Source organism: Ptychodera flava, chromosome 4 (assembly GCF_041260155.1).
Source record: "Ptychodera flava strain L36383 chromosome 4, AS_Pfla_20210202, whole genome shotgun sequence".
Lineage (NCBI taxonomy): Eukaryota > Metazoa > Hemichordata > Enteropneusta > Ptychoderidae > Ptychodera > Ptychodera flava.
Genome location: NC_091931.1, coordinates 2478974 through 2500032, shown reverse-complemented (window position 1 = coordinate 2500032; position 21059 = coordinate 2478974). Strand labels below are relative to the sequence as shown.

The 21059-nt window shown below is 37.6% G+C and overlaps 1 protein-coding gene across 3 annotated transcripts; it reads left to right on the top strand.

Moving 5' to 3' along the window:
• Positions 1-702: 702 nt before the first annotated feature.
• LOC139130685 (carboxypeptidase N subunit 2-like) lies at positions 703-19497 on the top strand. 3 transcript variants are annotated; one of them, XR_011551941.1, is made up of 3 exons: positions 751-891; positions 15226-17924; positions 18876-19497. XR_011551941.1 is itself a non-coding variant. In XM_070696436.1 (2 exons), exon 2 carries the CDS (start codon positions 15492-15494, stop codon positions 17226-17228), a length of 1737 nt encoding a protein of 578 aa, XP_070552537.1. In that variant the 5' UTR covers positions 703-891; positions 15226-15491; the 3' UTR covers positions 17229-18444. The 3 variants fall into 3 exon arrangements, 1 of the variants encoding a protein (XP_070552537.1); XM_070696436.1 differs by lacking the exon at positions 18876-19497 and having other exon boundaries at positions 703-891; positions 15226-18444; XR_011551940.1 differs by lacking the exon at positions 751-891 and having other exon boundaries at positions 15355-18069.
• The last annotated feature ends 1562 nt before the right edge of the window (positions 19498-21059 follow it).

Here is a 21059-nt window from a genome sequence, read left to right as displayed (position 1 = left end):
ACGTTCATGCACGGTCAAACGACAAAGCGGCCGTGTCGTTGCATAATGTAATGCATTATTCATATGTGGATTTGGACTGAGTTTAAATAGTGCTTGATTGTTAACTCCCACAACATTGCCTATCTGCTTTGCTTGCAGTGAAATCGTTTTGCCCAGTGAAAACACAACGCCCATCACATAAACCAACCAGATCAACAAAGTCGACAATGCCGTTTGGTTGGCAATTAGGTGAGTTCACACTGTTGATATCCATCTACACACGACGTGTTATCACTTATTTAGTGTTGTTCCCGAGAAGAATTATTTTGTAGATTATTCACCTGCTCATACAAGTTAACATATAGCGAGGTTAAGACTGACTGAGAGGCTGACAGTGATAAACCTATGTTTGCCAATGCAATTGTAGACGATAGAACACGTTGATAATAAACGCGGATACCTTGGATACCATTCGAAAAGGTGTAAAGATCAGCCCTAACTTGCTGCAATCAATCATAACATCAGAACAATGCTGATAGAGTGTAAAAAGAGACACATTTTGACGTTATCGTCGAGGATAGCCAACCATCCTGATGAACAAGAACGGAGTTTACGCATGCGTTGTCTTGTTCTGTCTTCCACTAGACTTTCTGCAACATTGACAAATAAGCTGCCATTTATTAGACGCATTGTATATATTTCACCGTCGTATTTATGGCACAGATCCGTCTGAAGCGTAGGACTTAACTCTGAGAATAGAGTACACGATGGCGACCTTTGCCATACCTCAACGAACCAACAGTAAACAGGTATAGTGTACTCGTCGAGGTCAAAGTCTATATCAGTGTGCGTACTTGCCAGACATCATGTCGTCAGTTCTCATCGTTGCAGCTTTGGTTTTATCCATGAAAGGTAAGTTTGTAGATTTGTGACCGATATCAACTTTAATGCAGTACTACTTGTGGTAAACAAACATACCCTCTATGTACCTAGGTTAATTCGGGTCCGACCAGGGATTTCTGTTGGTTCGACTTGCTGTCATTCCTACTGGTTCCAAAGCAACAGTACTCGACTGTACCTAGTACCTGTTCCGTTTTCGTAATAGTGTAACTCCTCGTCATTTGATATATTTTTAAACCAAAACTCTACATTTTAACAAACTTGTGTCACATAAGGATGGATTTAAATCGTGTTCCGACGGGGAGTGTTTTATCGTCATGTTAAATTTCAGAAGTCGAAAGTTGTCAACTCGTTAAGGCGTTCAACAGGTGGTTATCTGTTGGCGATGCATATGGTTGTTTATGGCTTCAATACCGTGTTTTCTGGCGATGGCGTTGTTGACTCAAGAGCAATCATGGCCACATATGTGTTGATAAAGTCGGAAATGGCAAGGATTGCGCATTTGGCAACCATACATTAATATCCGAAACAAAATCCTTTGTAAACGCTGTAAACGTCACGTCTCGGTACGCTGTCAGTCAGCCGTGTCGTGACATAAGCCTTATTACCGAATCAAGCCTTAGCGTTGAGAAAACAAGAACTGCGTTGCCTTTTTTGAAGTCGGTAGACTTCATCGGGTTCAAGTTAATCGATTAAAATTATTGGTCTCTACAGTAACGGCCATGCAAACCATGAAAGCGCTAGAAATGCGGTATTATACATCATGTATTATATAATCACTCCACGGGAAACCAACTCACCTCTGTACAGCATCCAATTTATCAAACCGACAGTGGGATGAATATAACGGCCTTATGTATAAACACGTTAGAAACGATGGCTTCTAATCTCGCCAGTTTTCCAAAAACTTTCGAGTGCATTTGTGAAAAAATAGAATCAGATACAATGGAAGGCAACAACCAGAACGAAGCTTATCATTGAAAAGGTTATTTGAGCTGTGAACAGAACTTATGGATTGACATTCTATCTGTTGCACTCCAGTCGTCCAGTCGTATTTGTTACACTCTATCTCCAGACTAGGGTTGATTAGCTTACCATGCGACACGTCCTTCAAATAAATTCAAGAACTGAGAAATTCAGTTCACATTAGTACCATACATTTTTCAAATACTTGCATGAACTGTGGCAACATCGAACTCTAATTATTCGTCATGAACAACACAAATACAATATAACTTCCCCAATTCTTCATTCAATGCAAATATAACACAGTGCAAGTTACGCACAACTCTGTAAAATAGCTGTCAGCTATATTACAGGGACGGACTATCGCATACAGACTGCACATGTTGTTAATAGAACTCGCCACATTACGAACGACTGATATTCATTCAGTGGGTGTGATTGTAGTGTCTGATATCAACAAAATCTGTTAAAAAGCAAGAGTACAGATGAGGGCGTACACGGGAAGCATTTGGCATAATTCTGATTATTATCATTAGTAAGCGGTAAAGTCGTAGAATAGAAGTTATGGATAGTGTACAAAACAAGAGCCAACTCAGAAATTCCCGAAAGGTTTGTGTGAACCGAGGCTACACTATCCGCTCCACATTAAATGGATGACTATCCATACAAACGTCATTCACATATAAACTACAATGCGGTTTAATAAACTTAAAAATGCTGTATTTAACAGAATTTAATACCGAAATACCAATGAACCACAAAACGAATCGGAAATATTTGTTAGATATCGTCTTGTTTATGTCGTGTCAACGCTCTTCCATTCTGAACGTAATATTTACTTTTATGTAGCTTGCACTGCTACCAAATGAACCACAGTATAAACTCAAGGTATGACATTTGAATCCAGTGTTTACATATTTAGGCCTTGCTGCGCAATGTTCTATTGAATTCGGCGTGGTCGACAGTCTAGCTATGGGGACGCCATGTCGCTCATTTGTCCAGTCACAGTCATCAGTGCCTAACATTAGTCCGTGCCCACTTACTGCACTTCGGTAATTTTCATGTGTGAAAGGCTGGAGCATCTATTGTGAAGCGTTTTGGTCTGATGCACCTGGCTATTTAATGAAATGCATTCCTTGCAAGAGTCGACCATCCTGTGAAGAACAATAACAAATCGGCAACATTAGAGTATTCAGGCATAGCGTGATTTGTAAGGTGCGGTGTGCACTAAATCCATCAGTCGTATATCTCACCGTAACATGCAGCTGACTGCCAGAACACGGAACTTGTTTATTTCCCCGGTAAAAACGGATCAGTCTGCAAAGTAGGCCACCCATAGGGAAGAGACTAGGCTTCACAGACCGTGTTTGCCGTTATAGTTTCTTTAAATTGCAATTGAAGGTAAGTTCACACACAGACCAGGTTTAGATTAATATTTAATATATATGAAAACCGTGTCATTTTATAATGGCTTAAATGTCGATGATTTCGCAAGAAAGGTTGAATTACATAGAAGTCATTCCTCGAGAGACAGAATATAGTAGGTTACTCTACATTGAAAATAATGCTGGTCTTATGGTTAGAGAGCGGTTATGATAGTTATCAACAGAAGGACAGTGATATCAGAATAATCAGATAGGAATTGGTTAGTAGCAGTTTTGTATGACAAAAAAGCCACTCAAATTTAACTTAAGGCAAAGTTGGGTTTAAACAGTGAATCGATTTGATAGGGAAAAATGTGAGTATCTGGGAGTCTTCATAGATGAGGACCAATGAGCTGAAGGTGTGACGCCACGAGTCCTGTATTGTAACGGTAATACGCTTTGGTACCTAGCAAATATGAAGTAGCAGATTATTGCTATAGCGGCATTAATACTTCATTACGTAACCGAGACAATTACCTGTTTTATTTAGCTTCTACTGATATGGAATAAACAAAGCGGTGTTTGTTTTCATTCTAACTGCAGTCGACTGTTCGAAAACTCATAGTATACTTCTCTTTCACATCAATACTAAGCATTGTATTTCCATTATTGCATACTTTGTGATTCTTACAGATATTTGTTTCAAGGACATTCGTGATAAAAAATCCAAGCATTAAACTCTATTATAATCTTAAATCACGTGACAAATGATGCCCCAATAGGTAAACACTCACAAAGCGGACAATTTAATTGTCTCTCTCCATTTGCAAGTAGGGTCAGCAGGTAAGAGTTATGACTGTGTCTACTTTATTTTATTCAATGTATCCAGCTCAATATCACCAACTTTGGTCCAGTTAGCTCGAACTTGATGCTTCTAGACATGATGACGTAATCTTAACAATTTTAAATACGAAATTTTCAGTAGAATTCGATTCTATCACTTCTAGAACTCTGACCTTTGATGCCACCCCATGATTGTCAAGCCGACATCTCCGTTATTTTGTTGTATATCAGAACACAGTCGAAGGTATGAAGGTATCTGTGGATTTCTGGTGTATGGGTATTCCCGTATGATGTTCTTGTTGGAGTCAACTCGGTCTGACATCCAACCTGATGAACGATTTCTGAGAGCTACATGTCAATTTTAAAGCAAGTCCTCCCAAAACACAGACTTCAAAAACAAAGCTCATCGTTCTATAAACGTTGGCCAACAAGGTCCATACAACCTAACTCTTGATATCAGTTAACTGTCATTTCACAATTTCATGGTTATTATTTGTTCCATTTTTTGAAGGATCAGCTGATCTGATATTGAGTTATCTTCTCAACTTCGATGTTAAAAATTCTCAAGATCATTTACATATGAAATGATGTCCCTTGTTATGTGTCTCAGATTATTTAAAACTGTCGAGTTATAGTATACGGTAGGACCTGCTTGTGGCTGTGTACATATTGTGACATTGAAATACTCCGCGAGGGGTCGAATACACAGATTAGTTTAAGATATCAAGTATGGTTCGATGAAGAAGTATTTAATCTTTCGATGTAATCGTCCAAGTAGTTAGATAACTCCATTTGCTATCACTCTTCTATGATCCGTGTCTTTCTTAGCAGTCAAAAATATCGAATTTCAAATTTATACAAAGCAATCGATATTCGTCATAAAATTGCAAAATTAAATTGGAATAGATTGCTATGCCACGGTTGGTACGCTGTCTGAGCATAAACGTTTACAATAGCGTTTTAGAAGTGGTACTACTTCCAAGGGTGTAGCATGAATATCACGTTATAGCCGATGACACCTATCGTATATTCCGAGTTACATTTTCGTATTGGTTCACAATCCTTCGAATTTTGTAATCTTGGTGAAAAGAATGTAGTGCAAGTGACTCGTAGAACATTCTGTAAGGTGTTACACATTCCTGTACAGCAGTTTCACAGTGGAAATTTTTAATCAAGCTGAGGAGAGGCCCGACTGGATTGACTTGGCTTGGACTTTTTAATAACAAGGCTTGATTCTGATTATTGCGTGAAATGTCACTTTCTCTCCAAAGCTTTCTAGGTGCTAACATTGTCCAACGTTACGCTACCAACACAGTCAGTTGGACCTTTCGTCGTTGATATCGAACGAGAAAATGAACAAGTTAACACAAGCTAAATATGTCATAACAATGGTGATATTTTCAGAAATCAAGCCAAACTTGACTGGTTTACCGAAATATGCCGATATTAAAGACTGTGTTAGGAGTGGCTAAGTCGATAAATAGCAATGTAAATTGCGAACGGACACATTTCAATACCCGATAGAACATTGCCTTGTTCTAGTTACATAGGATTGCAACCATTGTTCACATGGAACCGTTTCCCGTCGTTGGTGAATTAAAAGTTACCAGCTGCATGTGTAGTTCTGGATAACTACTATGCAATTGGTGATGCAAACATTCACAAAGTAACCGCTCCATTGGTGCCGCCGTACTCTAGCCCGCTCCGACAGATATGTTGCAACGTCTAACGCCGCGCCCTGGTACCGTACTGAAGCCGCTCAAAGATATAGCTTGTAATTTCCAACGCCGCACCTTCAACGCCATATACTGCCACATGAACTACTCAAATTTCTGAGGTTTTTATTCGAATTCCGGGCTTCAATTCTGTAATTTTGATAAAAATGTTGTCCATTTGCGTGATATTATCGGTGTAAAAGTGGAACTTGGTGGATACCGTTCAATTTCTGCCAGTAAACAGTAGGCACTAACCAAAGACAACATCTTCAACATGACATTATACCGACAGACTTTCAACATAGGATCCTACTTCAGGTAATGTAATGCTGTTATCCGATAACTATGCTCTGTTGAATTTAATGTTATCCGAGGCCGGCATCTTTGATATGCTTGAAAACCGTGATGATGGTAAATTATTTAGCGGTGAAAAAATAACTTTGAAGATTTTCTTCTGAATATAAAGGCGACTTTATCAATTGCTTTGTTAAAAGAAGTAGATAATTTATTACAGTTTTTATGGGTACAGTTTCTTTTAGGGATCGACTCTACCATAATCCCGCTGTAATTGTTATCGTGAGCACAGTGTATAACCACGTGACGTACTAGCAATGCAACTAAATGTAGTCAGTTTTCAGTAGATGCTACCACTATACGATGGTGAACTGTCTAATAAGAGTCTGTTGCAAGGAGAATCGTAACACACAATACTGTAAATCTAAGCATCTGGCGTCTCCATAGTTCCTAATATGAATTGCTATTTCTATCGTTTATATTCAAATTTCTAACTTATTTTGGCTGACATCATAACCTCTTCTTCAGACGAAATATTTCAGCAACAAAAAGATCTCTTGTGTAAATAACCTGAGAGTTTGTGTAACAGTGTATGTCCTTGTTGAAAGAATCAACTCTTCAGTTTTATTAATATCGTATCTACTCACAGCTAGGACTATACCTGCTCCCTGATCAAAGCAAGTTTTGCTAAAATGCCAGTAGATCATCAAACCGGGGGGAGGGGCTATTTCACCGTTAAATGATTATATATGTTGTTATTTCAATTCGTGTCGGTTGAGGAACGAAAGCTGTACGTTTGGATTTAATCACTTTCGTTCAAAGAGAACTGTCAGCATACTATGCATGTCAACTTTCAAGAATATAATCTCTCACAAATAGTTGAACACACGCATGGCAACAACATGTTGATAAGTCTTACTTAGGATTTTAGCAAATATTTGTGTTTGGGATTTGTTTCCTCTGGTGTTTGATTTCGTCTCTGCAGACCCTGACAGAAACATGTCTTATCCGAGGTCTTTTCTCTCGTTTTCATCAAACTTTACAAAAGTAGTGATTGAAAAGTGCGACAGTCCTAACAGTTCGTTTTGAGTTGCATTTTGGGAGGACCGTTCCGTTTATGACATTGCTTCTTTCTTCATATAGCAATGGATTTCAAATGTTTCCTGTATGTAAACTTACAGAAAAGTTTGCAAAACGTTTTAATTTTGTATTTAGCCCTGTATTGCCGAAACCTTGGTAGGAAAACTGTCATGAGCTGTGTTATGTTGATTGGCAGTACAGGTCCTAGTACTTAATTTGTAAGCCTGTATGTTACAAATCGTCCTGGTCTATCTTGTCAAATCGACATAACATGACAACATAGCTGGCTGCAGTGAATGGATGACTGTTTGGCAGTGAATGGATGACTGTTTTGCAGTCGGATCAGAGTTGGTAAACAGGTCAATGTTTTGTCAAAACATTAGCTAACATGAAGGGCTATTGTCTGCAAAACGATCTGGGCCTACATAGCCCATGGATGTCCATACACAGCCATAGTAGTCGTCAATAAAGCAGCTGAACTAGACTTTTTTGTAAATAGCAAATTTGAAGTTCGTAGCTTCGTCGCTGTCAGCGACACGAGTACATGTGTGGCGGCGTCCATCGTCCGTCGATCGGCGTCCGTCGACTTCATTATTACATTCAAAGCTCGAGCCTCTATGCATACTATGGCATTGCATTAGCATGTTACGGTGATACTGATCATCTAGCCAAGCTGTCACGTGAGAGATTTTAACAACAAAATGACATAACACAGGCTTGTCAAGATTGACAAGGTAGTACGGGAGTAATATGTGTGTCACAGAAAATGTTTTAACCTTTTGAAATCTCCTTCAAATTTATTTATTGTAGAATTAATTATTCCATTAATTCTTCTTAATACCATGAGTGTAGGACACCACGATTAGCCAATGTGCTTATTTTTCCACCTTAGTCTGTTTGGCTTAAATCCAACGTCTTTGATATTAAGTTTGAGTATTGCATCCGCTTGACTTTATGACAAACATTTCAAAAACATGTAAACATCAATACTGTAAAGAGTGGAATAACTGAGAATCATTAGGCTATGAGCAGCGAAATTGGACTGTGAGTTGCCCAGCTACCGTTGTTGCCAGGATTGGCGAGAATTAGAACACACAGAGTAATAGTGTAACAAACGATAAATGTCTGCCACGATACCAGATGCTAATAATTGATAACATGCTATTGAATATCGTGTCCATCCTTCCAGGGTAGGACTAGCAGGTAGTTTTCGCAAAGTGATACACGGTTAATTCGATATCGGTATCTATAAATACGTTTTGCACAGGGAATATTCTCACGTTATTGCAAGGATATAATTACCCCAAGAGGTTAATTCAATATATAAATACTGTTTTAGAAAGACATCATAAACCTACTTGTTTTCATTTTCACGACACTGTGTCAGAATATTTAAATTTAAACTCATTTAACACTTTAAATATTGTGCAAGGAAGCTGAAATACGTTGTTTTTGGCAATATGGCAAGTAACCTGCATGTCCTGAGCCTTGCACGTTGTATTTAGGCTGCGTTCACAAAAAACGGTTGGGGGGGGGGGGCTGGAGGAATTCGGGGGGATTCGAAAATTTTTGGGGTAGTGGAGGGGGGGGACTTGAAAATTTTGCTCTACCTGTAGGGTGGGGACTTGAAAATTTTTGGTTCCCTTTTGTGTTTTACATTTTCCAATTCCAAGTTTTTCGTAGGTAATTCAATGAAAAATGAATACCATTTTTATGTCATCAAAATGTTGTAATGTTAGTAATAATTTAACAAAATCTAGAACCATTTTGTCACATTTCATGACTTTTATCTCGAAAAAATCTTAACGTGTTATTTGTCATAAAAAACAAACCTGAGCCTCGTAACAGGGCAGAAGCTGCAACTGTTAATAATTTTCTGCAATATTTCTATGCAATATTACAACTACAGTTTCTTGCTATCTCCCTACAGCATGCTCAAACACACAATATTTAGTTTTTCGACAAAGCCTGTATATATAAATATAAATATGTATTTGGTGATAATTTAATTGGAGTCCAGACTGACAGTCAGTTGTCAGTGATACAAATGCATGGTACACATACATAGGCTGTGATAGCAAGCTGAATACTGGACAATCCAACATGCTGTAGGGAGTAGAACAAGAACGCAGTTGTAAAACTGAACAAAAATATTGCCAAAATTATCAAAGTTAATACAGCTACTGCCTACGGGTAGTGTCACTATCAGATACTACCATGCTACTGCAGTGTCACTGTCACTACATACCTGAACAGTGACAGAGACAGCTCTGACTCTGATGTACATGGTATTTGAAGAAGAGTTTTGGTCAAATGACACTCATGACAGTGAAACTCAAGTTGTACACAAGATCAGGCCAGAGAGCAACACAAGGAAGAAAACATAGAGATGTTTGAATTCTGGCATACGAGAATAATCAAATATTAAAAAAAAAGATGGGGTCACCATGCTTGATTTTCTAAATTTTCACACTCTTATTATAAAATGATACAGAAGTAAAACTTTGAATAGTAAAGACTAAAAGAAAAAATATGTGACCAATGGAATTATTTATTTTTAAACCAAATTTGCAATTATCACACCCAAATCCCTATCGTTCACACGCGGCACAAGTAGAAAACATCAAATCATGCAAACTCAAAAAAAAAAAATGAAAATGAAAAATTTGGGATTTCAAGCCGGGGTCTTGGATTATAGGAGTAGTTCACCGTACGTTGTTTTGTCTTATTTGAATATTTTTCTAAACCACTGACACATTTCTCATGTTATCGACCCATGATTAGGGGGTCTTGGATGGAAAGTCGACCCATATTTAAGGGATTTTTTAGTGAAATACATACACTATAGGGAAAAAGTGCGTGACTAGAGCGAGAAACTGACGCTTTCTCGCAATCGGTGAGAATCGCCGTTCGGAGTCGTTATGAACAACGAGTCTTGATGATTCTCGCCAGTGAATTTCAATTCTTGCTGTACTTAGTGAGAATTTCCATTCTCACCGGTGAGAATTTGTTCTCACACTTGATTCTCGCCAAGGAGTGCATTTCTCACCAATCTCCAGTGGATTTTAAAATTTTCTCACCGACAGCTGTGAGAATAAGAACAGATTCTCACCGATTGCGAGAAAGCGTCAGTTTCTCGCTCTAGTCACGCACTTTTTCCCTATAGTGATCTACCCATCAGGGCTACACATGCCCCTATACCTTCCTATACAGTCGTACTCCCCGTGTCATGTCCCTAACTGTGTCCCTAACAATTTATTGATTTTTTTGGACACTAAAAGTGTATTGGATCATAGTACACATTGAAAGTCAGTAACTCATAATACACGAGTTCAATTGAAATGTGATTTAAGAAAAGTACTGGTTTACTGACAGTTTCTCGGGCTGCAAATTTCGTAATTCGCGAAAATTCCAAATTTTCTTCTCTCTTATATTTACGACTGTTATCAAAAACGTTTATCAAAGCACAACACCGTACACTAAAAAAAAATTAATGGAGGAGATATCATTTCAAAAATAGACAGTGATATGTAATCTTAGTCCCAAATATATTCTATTCGAATATGACTCCATCGATCAGTTTCTTCTCAAGTTGTTCATATTTGTTATTACAAATTACAAATTAAAACAATAAAAAATAACAAAACTTTGGCGTCTTCGTCAAGTTAATTTAATATAAAGAAAGATATTTGGGCATTTGTTATTCGAAAGCCGTTAATTTTTTTTAGATCAAACTGTAGTTTACCGTAAAGTTTTCACAATGACGAAATACGCCGACTGTGACATTGAAAAACTGTAACTTATTATTTAAGAATCAAAACGAACAACATCCATAGCAGAATTTACTGCTTCATTATTTCAAAATGTCGTATTTTTCACTGTTTTTTATGTTTTGCTTGTAAACTCCAGTGTCTCGGTGTACTCACGAAACGATGACTAAATTACCCGTCGTTCACCTACATAGCCTGTGTGTGTACTGCTAAATATTCGCATTGATTACCTGAATTCAAGTCTGGACCAGAATCCATTACTTCGCAATATCACCATTTATTGAACACAATCCGTTGTACTGTCGGCAAGGCTACGATATTTAGTAAGTTTTGTTTTGCCATAATTTAGGGAGAAAAATGAAAGCAGAATAGTGTTTACCAGTTACAATATTATAAAAATACTCTCAAAATTTACAGGTATTGTCGCTTGAATAATATTGATATTGGAGATTGATGTCGACCAATCAACCATAACTGACGTCATTAAAACATCAAGACTTGTATCATGATGATATATGAAGATTTTGAAGATTTAAATTATTATTACATACGTCTTCCATCCTGAAGTGTAGATTTTGATTCTCAAAACACAAAACACACAAAAAACATAACAAGTTGGTAGAAACAAAATAATACCGTCGAATTTTTCTTTCACAGCCTAGGTCAGGTCAAACAACACGATTTGCAAGCTATTGTAAATATTATAGGTGGTGCTATTTTAAGCCTGTCATTCGCTGGTGCACTATGCCATACTTAGTGTTCACAAACACGAAATCTGATGCTGGCTTCCATCTAATAGAACTATTGATGCTCCTACAGAGAGTCTCAGTAATGTGTACCGAACACCAACTATCCAATGACAGCACCCCTCATAACTCACAGGGTTATAAGGTTGTCTGAAATACACAGCTGGATTAACACTTCTATTGTGATTGTATGCAGTGCTTTTTAAAACACTTGAATCTATCCTAGACACCATTGACTACACCCTTCAAGATCACAACCACCAATGCACACCTGCATTGCTTTATTGCTTGATGCTGACATGAAAAAACAAGCCGTCTTCTAGCGAGAACAGCGAGTCAAAATTATCATATTAGACATTTGCTTGTTTTTCCAGGAGAGAGTTAAAAATAATTCATTTATACAGAATCTTAACATTGATTCTTGATCTACCTCTGAGATAATACACTAACTTTCAAAACCTATTCGTACCTAAAAGTGGAAGACTATGTGTTACATGTTCTCGTACAGATTATTTGTCGTGTTGACCCCAAATTACTATTATTATATATACACTATAACATACATCCATACATCTTATACATCTTATACATACACTATAACATACATACATACATACATACATACATACATACATACATACATACATACATACATACATACATACATTTCAGATTTCAAAAGCACGTCTTTGTTCTATAAAACGATAATTCATTTGACATTAATTACTCACGAATAGTGTCAACAGTCACAATACACCTATCATCGGTTTAAACAATGTTGAAGCGAACGTTCGCAGTCCGCATTTTAATTTATGACACGTAAACTGAACTCAGATCTGAGTTACAATGACGGTATACATCGGTCGAGTCATGCACCTTTTATTTTAATGATTTACAAAACTGACATATACGTGAAGTATGTGTATGCGAGTTTGATTCCGCCATTCAGTGTGTGTGGTATTGCACGTACTGACACATTCCAAAAGACACTTTGGAAATTTGATACCAACAGCAAAAAACACCTCATGTCATCTTGCGATACTTTAACATATAACAACACCTCACAGCAGACAGTTGACAAAGAGGCAAGCATTATGATAAACTTGGTTGATTCTGAAGTATGGTTACAATTGAATACGACTGTCTTCTCTTCCGTAAAATGCATGACTAAACAATTTTAATGTCGATTAATCTTTTCTTAATTGTAATAGCTGGCAAGCATTTCAAAATCTTACCACGATGTAGACACGAACACCAAATCATGCTTCTCTAAAATATTAAATTCAAGAAGTGTCTGATATTTACTTTATGAGAAAACATCAATGGATTGATTCTCATTATGACATCTTGGATTGAACTATTCCTCACTTCTTTGGTCTTTCGAAATCAAACAAAAATATTTTATCACATGATAGTAGGTGCCTGACATGTTTTACTTTTGCAACGATATTTTGATTGTTCATATGTTGAGTGTAAACAGGTTAATTCGCTCTAAATTCAAATACAACAAACGTAAGACAGGACTTGGTTTTTTATTCAGGAGTTGTTTGTTGTTAGATTTCTGTCTTCTAATGGAAACCGCGGATCAATAATGGAGGCCCGTCTCTCTAGGTACACAGCTATGTATCAAATTCACACCTGTGCTGTCAATATGATTAATAATCTACTTCATGTCGCAACTAAAGCCATTGGAGAACACATGCCAACGATTCTATGCAGCCAAAGCATTAAGAATCACCTTGGATTCTTGATTAGTGTGCTAGAACAATTAAGAAGGGAGTCGGCGCGGTTTGCGCTTATTAAAACAGGTTGAACTTACTAAATCAACAAAGCTGCGATACAGATGTGTTTGACCATAGCTTGATGGCCGCGCAGTTTGAGCACTCTGCACCTGTCGTCAACAGACTGCCATACAGTCCACTTTATCGAAACATTCAATCTTCAACAATCGTAGAAAGTGGAACTGTATGATTATAATCAAATTTGCGATAGTTGGGGCTGATTTTTGGCATCGAAACGCTAAAATTTAGCTTCTTAATAAATGTGGTTTACAGTGGCGCAAAGGCGGGTCAGGTCATAGCCTCTCTAGACTATAATGCAATTGTTTGCATAGCGGTGTTGTATTGGGCTAATGGCATGTCACGGTGATATTTACAGCTGCAGTATTAGCAGTTTCCAAATTGGAACGAATTCAGACAAAGTGATCGAGAGGTTGTTTTCGAATGTCTTCACTTATTTAATTATTTTGCTTGTTCGTTTCTTTGAAGGAGCAGATAAAGAACGAAGTACGATGATTGAAAGAATGATAAAATTCTTACATTCAAAATTTTTGTCATTCATTATCCCTGAACATTTATTATTTCATAGCAATCTCTAAACTTACTATCGTTACATTCAGTGTCAGGTACACCAAGGGGAAAGCTGAAAGCCACTATGATGTAGTATATGCACTACGAGACATCATGATGTGGTACATGCACTACGAGACATCATGATGCGGTATATGCACTATGAGGCGCCACGGTATATACGCACTATGAGACACCACGACGTGGTATATGCACTAATATATCACACCAGTATATTAATGGCGGAAATACAGCGATCTGATTGATCGAGACGCGAAGAGAACCATGGTATATTCGCGATATACCACGGCTGGCACACGCGCAAGCTCTCGGCAAAGAGCAAAAGTTCTTCTTTTGACGTTCCATGCCAGAATTCAATAGCAATAAATCACACCCAGCGACGGTATACCACGATATTTTGACCAGTTCACTTCATATATGCACTCGCTATCGCTTGTGCATATATGTCGTGAACTGGTCAAAATCTCGTGGTATACCATCGCTGGGTGTGCTTTATTGATGGTGGTAAATACATGCACTATGAGACACCATGATGTTGTATATGCACTCTGAGGCACCATGAAACACCCACAGGTTATCGTAAAGTTGCTTGGATAGTCGTTCCGAGGCGGGCGGCCGCAGGTCGCCGTTTACTTGGAAAAAAAAGAGGTAAACGGCGACCTGCGGCCGCCCGCCTCGGAACGACTATCCAAGCAACTTTACGATAACCTGTGGAAACACCATGATGTTGTATATGCACCATGAAACACCATGATGGTGGTATAAGCACTGTGAGACACCATGATGTTGTACATGCACTCTGAGGCACCATGAAACACCATGATGGTGGTATAAGCACTGTGAGACACCATGATGTTGTATACGCACAATGAGACACCATGAAAAGTAGGCAACAGGAGTATAAGCTTCAAAGCCAAAGACATTTGATATGCATGTGCCTTGATGTTGTAAGAAATTTATCTAATATCATCGGCGGATACATTGGGGTTTTTTTTCTAAAATATCACAAGTCTACAGAGATCCATTCTTCATTGAATATGTCTTTATTTGACTATGTAGAAAATTAGGAAAAAACCCCCATTATGTTATATATTAGTAAAATCCTCAAAAATCATCGCGCATAAATTGGTTTCATTTTGTATATACTGAATCAGTTAATGCTGGAAACACTCTCAACTCAGTTTATTTTTATTTCGCAGATATCACAGTGGGGATTATCTCCTGGCGTTAGACTGACCACTGTCATCATCTCCTGGCATTAGACTGACCACTGGCATCATCTCCTGGCGTTAGACTGGCCACCCGTATCATCTCCTGGCGTTAGACTGACCATCCGTATCATCTCCTGGCGTTAGACTGACCACCCGTATCATCTCCTGGCGTTAGACTGACCACCCGTATCATCTCCTGGCGTTAGACCATTGGCAACGCAGCTTCAAAGTAAAATGTTGCTAGTTCAATCACCATGACAACAATTTTCTTCCTAGTGTACTTGGCACACCTGTTTTCGTCCATCGGGGCATGCCCACTAGGATGTGAATGTGACGTCAGTCTGATAGTGACCTGTACAAAACTCAACTTGACAGATGTACCTGATGATATTCCTACAGATACTAAAGAACTTTATCTTGATGTTAACTTTATAACCATTTTAAAAAATGACAGCTTCAGTAATTTACATGGACTTACGCTGTTAGCAATACGATTTAATCAGATCCACACCATTGAGTCTGGAGCGTTCAACAACCTGACTAAATTAAGCCATCTTTATTTGGATAACAATTACATTTCGCAATTGTCTGAAGATGTATTTTTTCCACTCCTGGTTATCAATACAGTCAGTTTGGAATATAACAACATTTCAACATTGTGGAAATTTTCATCTGTTTCGCCGCTAGCAACGTTGAATTTACGATACAACAAAATCAGCTTCATTGAAAGTTGTACATTTGTTGGACTTACAAACTTGAAAGTTTTACAGTTGGATCGAAACAACGTCAGCACCATAGAAGACAGAGCCTTGGAAGGGTTAGCACATTTACAAAACCTCTACCTGCAACATAACGCGCTCATTAGTTTACCTGACTCGTTGTTTAGTTGTTGTACCGTTATACAGCTTCTTGATTTCAGTCACAACAAGATTGAAGAATTGCCTGATTTAACATTCCTATGGAACTTAACCCTATTGGATTCATCTCATAATGACATTTTGTACATCGACGAAAATGCCTTCACAGCGCAAAGTAGACTACAAACACTTGAATTGCAAAATAATTTGCTGAACTCTGTTCCTGTCTTACATTCGGTCGTATCGCTTACAACTCTTGATTTGGAGAGAAACCGAATATCTTATGTGCCGGACGATGCATTTCACAATAAGTCAAATTTTCGAGATCTTCGTTTGGGTTATAATTTAATGAAAAGAATCCCGGAAGCTGTGAAAGGATTAACTTTACAAACACTCAGATTAAATGGTAATCCAATTGTTAGAGTTGAAGCCAATGCTTTTGAAGGTCTCAACAATCTACACAGACTACAATTAGATCGCATGGCACTTATACATTTGGACGAAAATGCTTTCCTTGACCTGAAACAAAATCAGGAGCCTCTGAGTCTATTTTTGAATGACAATCAACTACAGAGTTTACCCGGCGAAATATTCAGTGATTTAAATATAGACATCATAAATCTGGAGGACAATTTGTGGAGTTGTGACTGTGCTATGTGCGAGTACAGTCATTGGTTATCGAATCACAATGAAATTGAGAAATTCGATGTTACGTGCGTTCAACCGGACCAATATCTGGATATAATGCTCTCTGAGATCCATGATACCGATGATTTGATTTGTGAATTGCCTGTTATTGTGGAATCTTCCAACTACATTGAAGCCGTTGAAGGTGATTCAGTGATGTTTCCGTGCAATGCTACAGGTCTCCCGCTGCCATTCATCTACTGGCAAACACCGCATGGCCATAAAATTTCATTGGAAACCGACATGGATGATATTATGTTGTTATCAAACGGTACTCTGATACTGCACAATGCTGCATTCAGTGACTGTGGAATTTATTCCTGTGTGGCCATTAACGAAGCTGGCGAGGATGTATTCAACACTACCTTGTTAGTGGTTTTTGACACAATTAACACAACTCAACAACAGACTGTACCTGTAACATCACAGGGAACTTCAAATGCGTAAGTCAACACACGCCAGCATGGCAAATGACGTCATCAAATACAAGACCGAGAACACAATGCAACGTACCCACACAACCTCCGGTAACAACGGACAAAATGACCACGGTGTTACCGACAACTTCGATTAAAAAGTCAACACTTGTAAGTAAATTTGTCACTAAAGCAACTTCTACATCCGTTACTACAACAAGTGAAGTGACCACATCGAAGGAATCAACAAATATGTTGACTTCAGTGACCCAAACAAGTCAAAGAATCACGTCAATATTTTCGAGTACGGAATCTCCAACGGGATCGGACGTTAACTCATCTGCAAACATTGGTCTCATATTAGGAATATGTGCTGCGCTTCTTGTTATTACTGTTATTGCATGGATATTTATCATATTTATGTGTAAAAGATACGACATCAATCCGCTGAAGAGAAAAACATCGAAAGAGAGCGAAAACCGTCCACAAACTGTATATGATCAGCCCCCTGGCGTCAATAATTCAACTGTACATCATAACAGCGCTTTCTCACAGAACGAACTCATGCTTGATGATGTCAGATTAGATGGTCTCAATAACGGGGGTTTTGCATTTGATAACAATATCAGTAGAGATCGTGATATTAGTCCTGTCGACCAAAGAACTCTTGCGTATCTCGACAGTAGAGTCAAGGTTACAACTCGGAAAGGTTCTCCTGAGGACGAAGGTGAGCTAAACAGCAGAATCTCAACGGGGTCTGAGGAGTAAAGCCAATAGTCATAGCTCAAATTAGTACAGACAGTCACCATACCAAACATAATTCAACTAATTTCTGGGTTTTACAAGTCATTACTGTTGGTGATAAAATCACTGTAAGTTTTTTCTTGTTTCAACTTTACTCTGTCTGTAATTAAAACTGCAAGATTTCGTTCGTTTTTATGCCTGCTGTCTTTTTGATCAGGTTGCCATTCTGACCGTCCCATCTACATTTTCCTTGAATAATAATAATTGCTTGCCTTCTTGAGAAGCTAATACAACACATTTAAAAGGTACATCGAATTTTTTGACTGACGAAATTGCTCTCTGCATTCACAGTTAAGCTTACATCAATTTTCCTCATCTCTACTGTCTATGTTTAAACGAGTCATATTTCTTTACTCTGTATTTACAATACATGTCGGCGACTCAACGTTTGAGTAACTGTATATGGTCTGATATCATTAAAGTGTACTGCCAACTCTACCGAATCCTCTTGGTGTTATGAATATTTCTGACTTCGAATTTAAGTGGTCGATAGTAACAATCATTTTCACCGTTTCTATGGCATAATACCATCATCGTTTTCATGTAACGCCATATTATTCGTTTCATGTTAACATTCACTACATGAAACGACCATCATTGTCTGTAATAGGACTGCCATGGAATACTTTCCTAGAATTATCTGACATGTGCTCTAAGCAGCAGACGAAAAAAATTAGTCATAGAAACCGAAATATGAATGAAGAGCACATGAAAACGAAACACTATCGCAAAATACTTGTCGAATTGTTGATAAACAAACATGGGAGCAGGTAAGGAACAGTTTTGTTATTGTCAGACGAGTGAGGGCGCTATAACGATATTTTCGAGCGTTCACAAACTAACCTATTCCTTCTTTTCTGTTTACCCTTTCCAGGCATTTATGTTTGAATTATGGTGCAAAAAACATACAAAACACACCAACCTTTGAGGTGTTTCGAGATATCCATTAATCGAAGAGAACAGTTCATCTTGGAAGACGATGATTTGACCAGCCTGGGTCGCCATCTGTAGTTCGGATTACTATCATTCCTTTACATTTTACTAAATTTTGTATATCCATTTACAATAGCCACTTTGTGCAACGTTTTGTGCGAAAATGCAAAGTTTTTAATTTTATTTATGAGATCAAGCCCTTTGTACTTAGATTTCACATCTGTTGTTAATAAAATTTACATACATTTGAAAGGACAAATTTATTTGAGAAATCGAGTGAACACTGCAGCTTTTTTGCAGAGGTACATCAGTACTCTTTTCATTGACAACACTAACTGCACAAAATATTTTGTATATTTACAAATCGCAAGTCTTCCTTTATCATAGCAGGGAAAGACGAACCATACAAATCATAAACTTAAGCGAGACAATTGTCAAGGATGAACTTTTGAATCCCAGAAACTGGAGTGTATAGAATATTGCAAGCTATATGGGTTATTCATTTTATACTCTCTGTTTATAATATTACACTTTACTCACATAATAAAATATTCTAAACCATATGTCCACTTGTCTTGAGCATCATTCAAACTGAGATGAGTATGACTGTTCCGTTCTGATGCTTTTAAACATTTTCAGAAACTGAAAAAAGTATATAAAACTGACACATCCTGACATGTGAATTGCTATTCTAAGGTAACTGCATCAAATAGCATGTATAAGCATCCACTGTGAAAAACAACTAAATTGTAACACCATGTACAAAGAAACCGCTATGGAAATCAGTTTATAAAAGAACAGCTTGTATCCATGACAACTACTAAAAAACAAAACACACTTTGTCTCCCTGTTCAGCATCACAGCTTCCATTGTATGCACTTTGTAACACAAACAACTTCCATATCAAAACCAAATATAGCTTCCATTGTACACATCATAGAATTGACCATTGAAACTCATGACAAAGGGTTTTTGGTTCCAGTCTACATAAATACGGGAATAGCAAAATATTCTATTGTGAAAGTTAGACCACACAGAAAAGTAAAAATATAAATAATTTTATTGTTCTTGTAGGTGAAATTGACAAATAATCATGTGCTATAAGTACTGAGAAACTACACAATTAAACAACCTAGTCTTGTGGTCAAATGACTGAGTCTAGTGGTCAAAAGACCTAGTCTTGAGGCCAAATGACCTAGTCTACCAGTAGTGGTCAAATTGCCTAGTCCAGTGGTCCAAATACAAAGTCTATCAATTAAACGGCCCAGTCTAGAGGTAAAATTACTTTGTCTAGTGGTCACATGGCCTTGTCTGACTAGTGGTCTAGAGGCCTTGTATGTGTATAGTGGCAAGCTTAGTGGTCACAAGGTCTAGTCTAGTGGTCAAATGGCCTTCTCTGGTGGTCACATGGCCAGTCTAGAGGTCAAGATGCCTGGTCCATTAGTTAGATGGCCTAGTCTAACAGTCACACAGCCTTGTCTGGCTGTCCTGTAGGCACTCAATATTGTACAGTACTTGTATTTCACAACACAATTTATTGCAAATGAAATCTTGAGGTACTGCAATAAGACAATAAATGGCAACAATTTGCAAGACAAAGTCCATCTTTCCCACAGATTCCTACTTTATCATAGCAAAGTTTTTAAACCTCAAAACACTGAACAAAACAGTAAGCACTGAATAAGCAGTTGAACTTCTCATTATTCTCAATGGATTACTGAAGTAAATAAAGGTACAAAGAAACAGATTTAAATGTAAAATACTTTATGATCATAGCTAGCATCAGTATCACGTTGTTATTTGAATTTGTTTGACAATGGTAATTATTATATACCCATGGCCATATCGCTCTATTATTATTATTATTTTTATCATCAATTCTTTATTTTGGACGATGAGCATGTCCATATATATAAATGATTACAGAATTGGGGAAAAAAATAATACAAAAATGGTGACATCAAGAAAAATTCATTTATGGCTTAGACCATGAAGATATATTTCTGTACAAAGAAACTCAGATTAGAAGACTGAATTTATTGTTATGACATTTTCCTTAAAATATCAGTGATGATATTTTACAGTAAACATTGAGATATGCATTATTAACGTCATCAGTTTTCTT

What these genes read in the sequence shown, in the direction of transcription:
- LOC139130685 (XM_070696436.1), top strand. Translation starts at nt 15,492, where the DNA reads ATGACAACAATTTTCTTCCTAGTGTACTTGGCACACCTGTTTTCGTCC.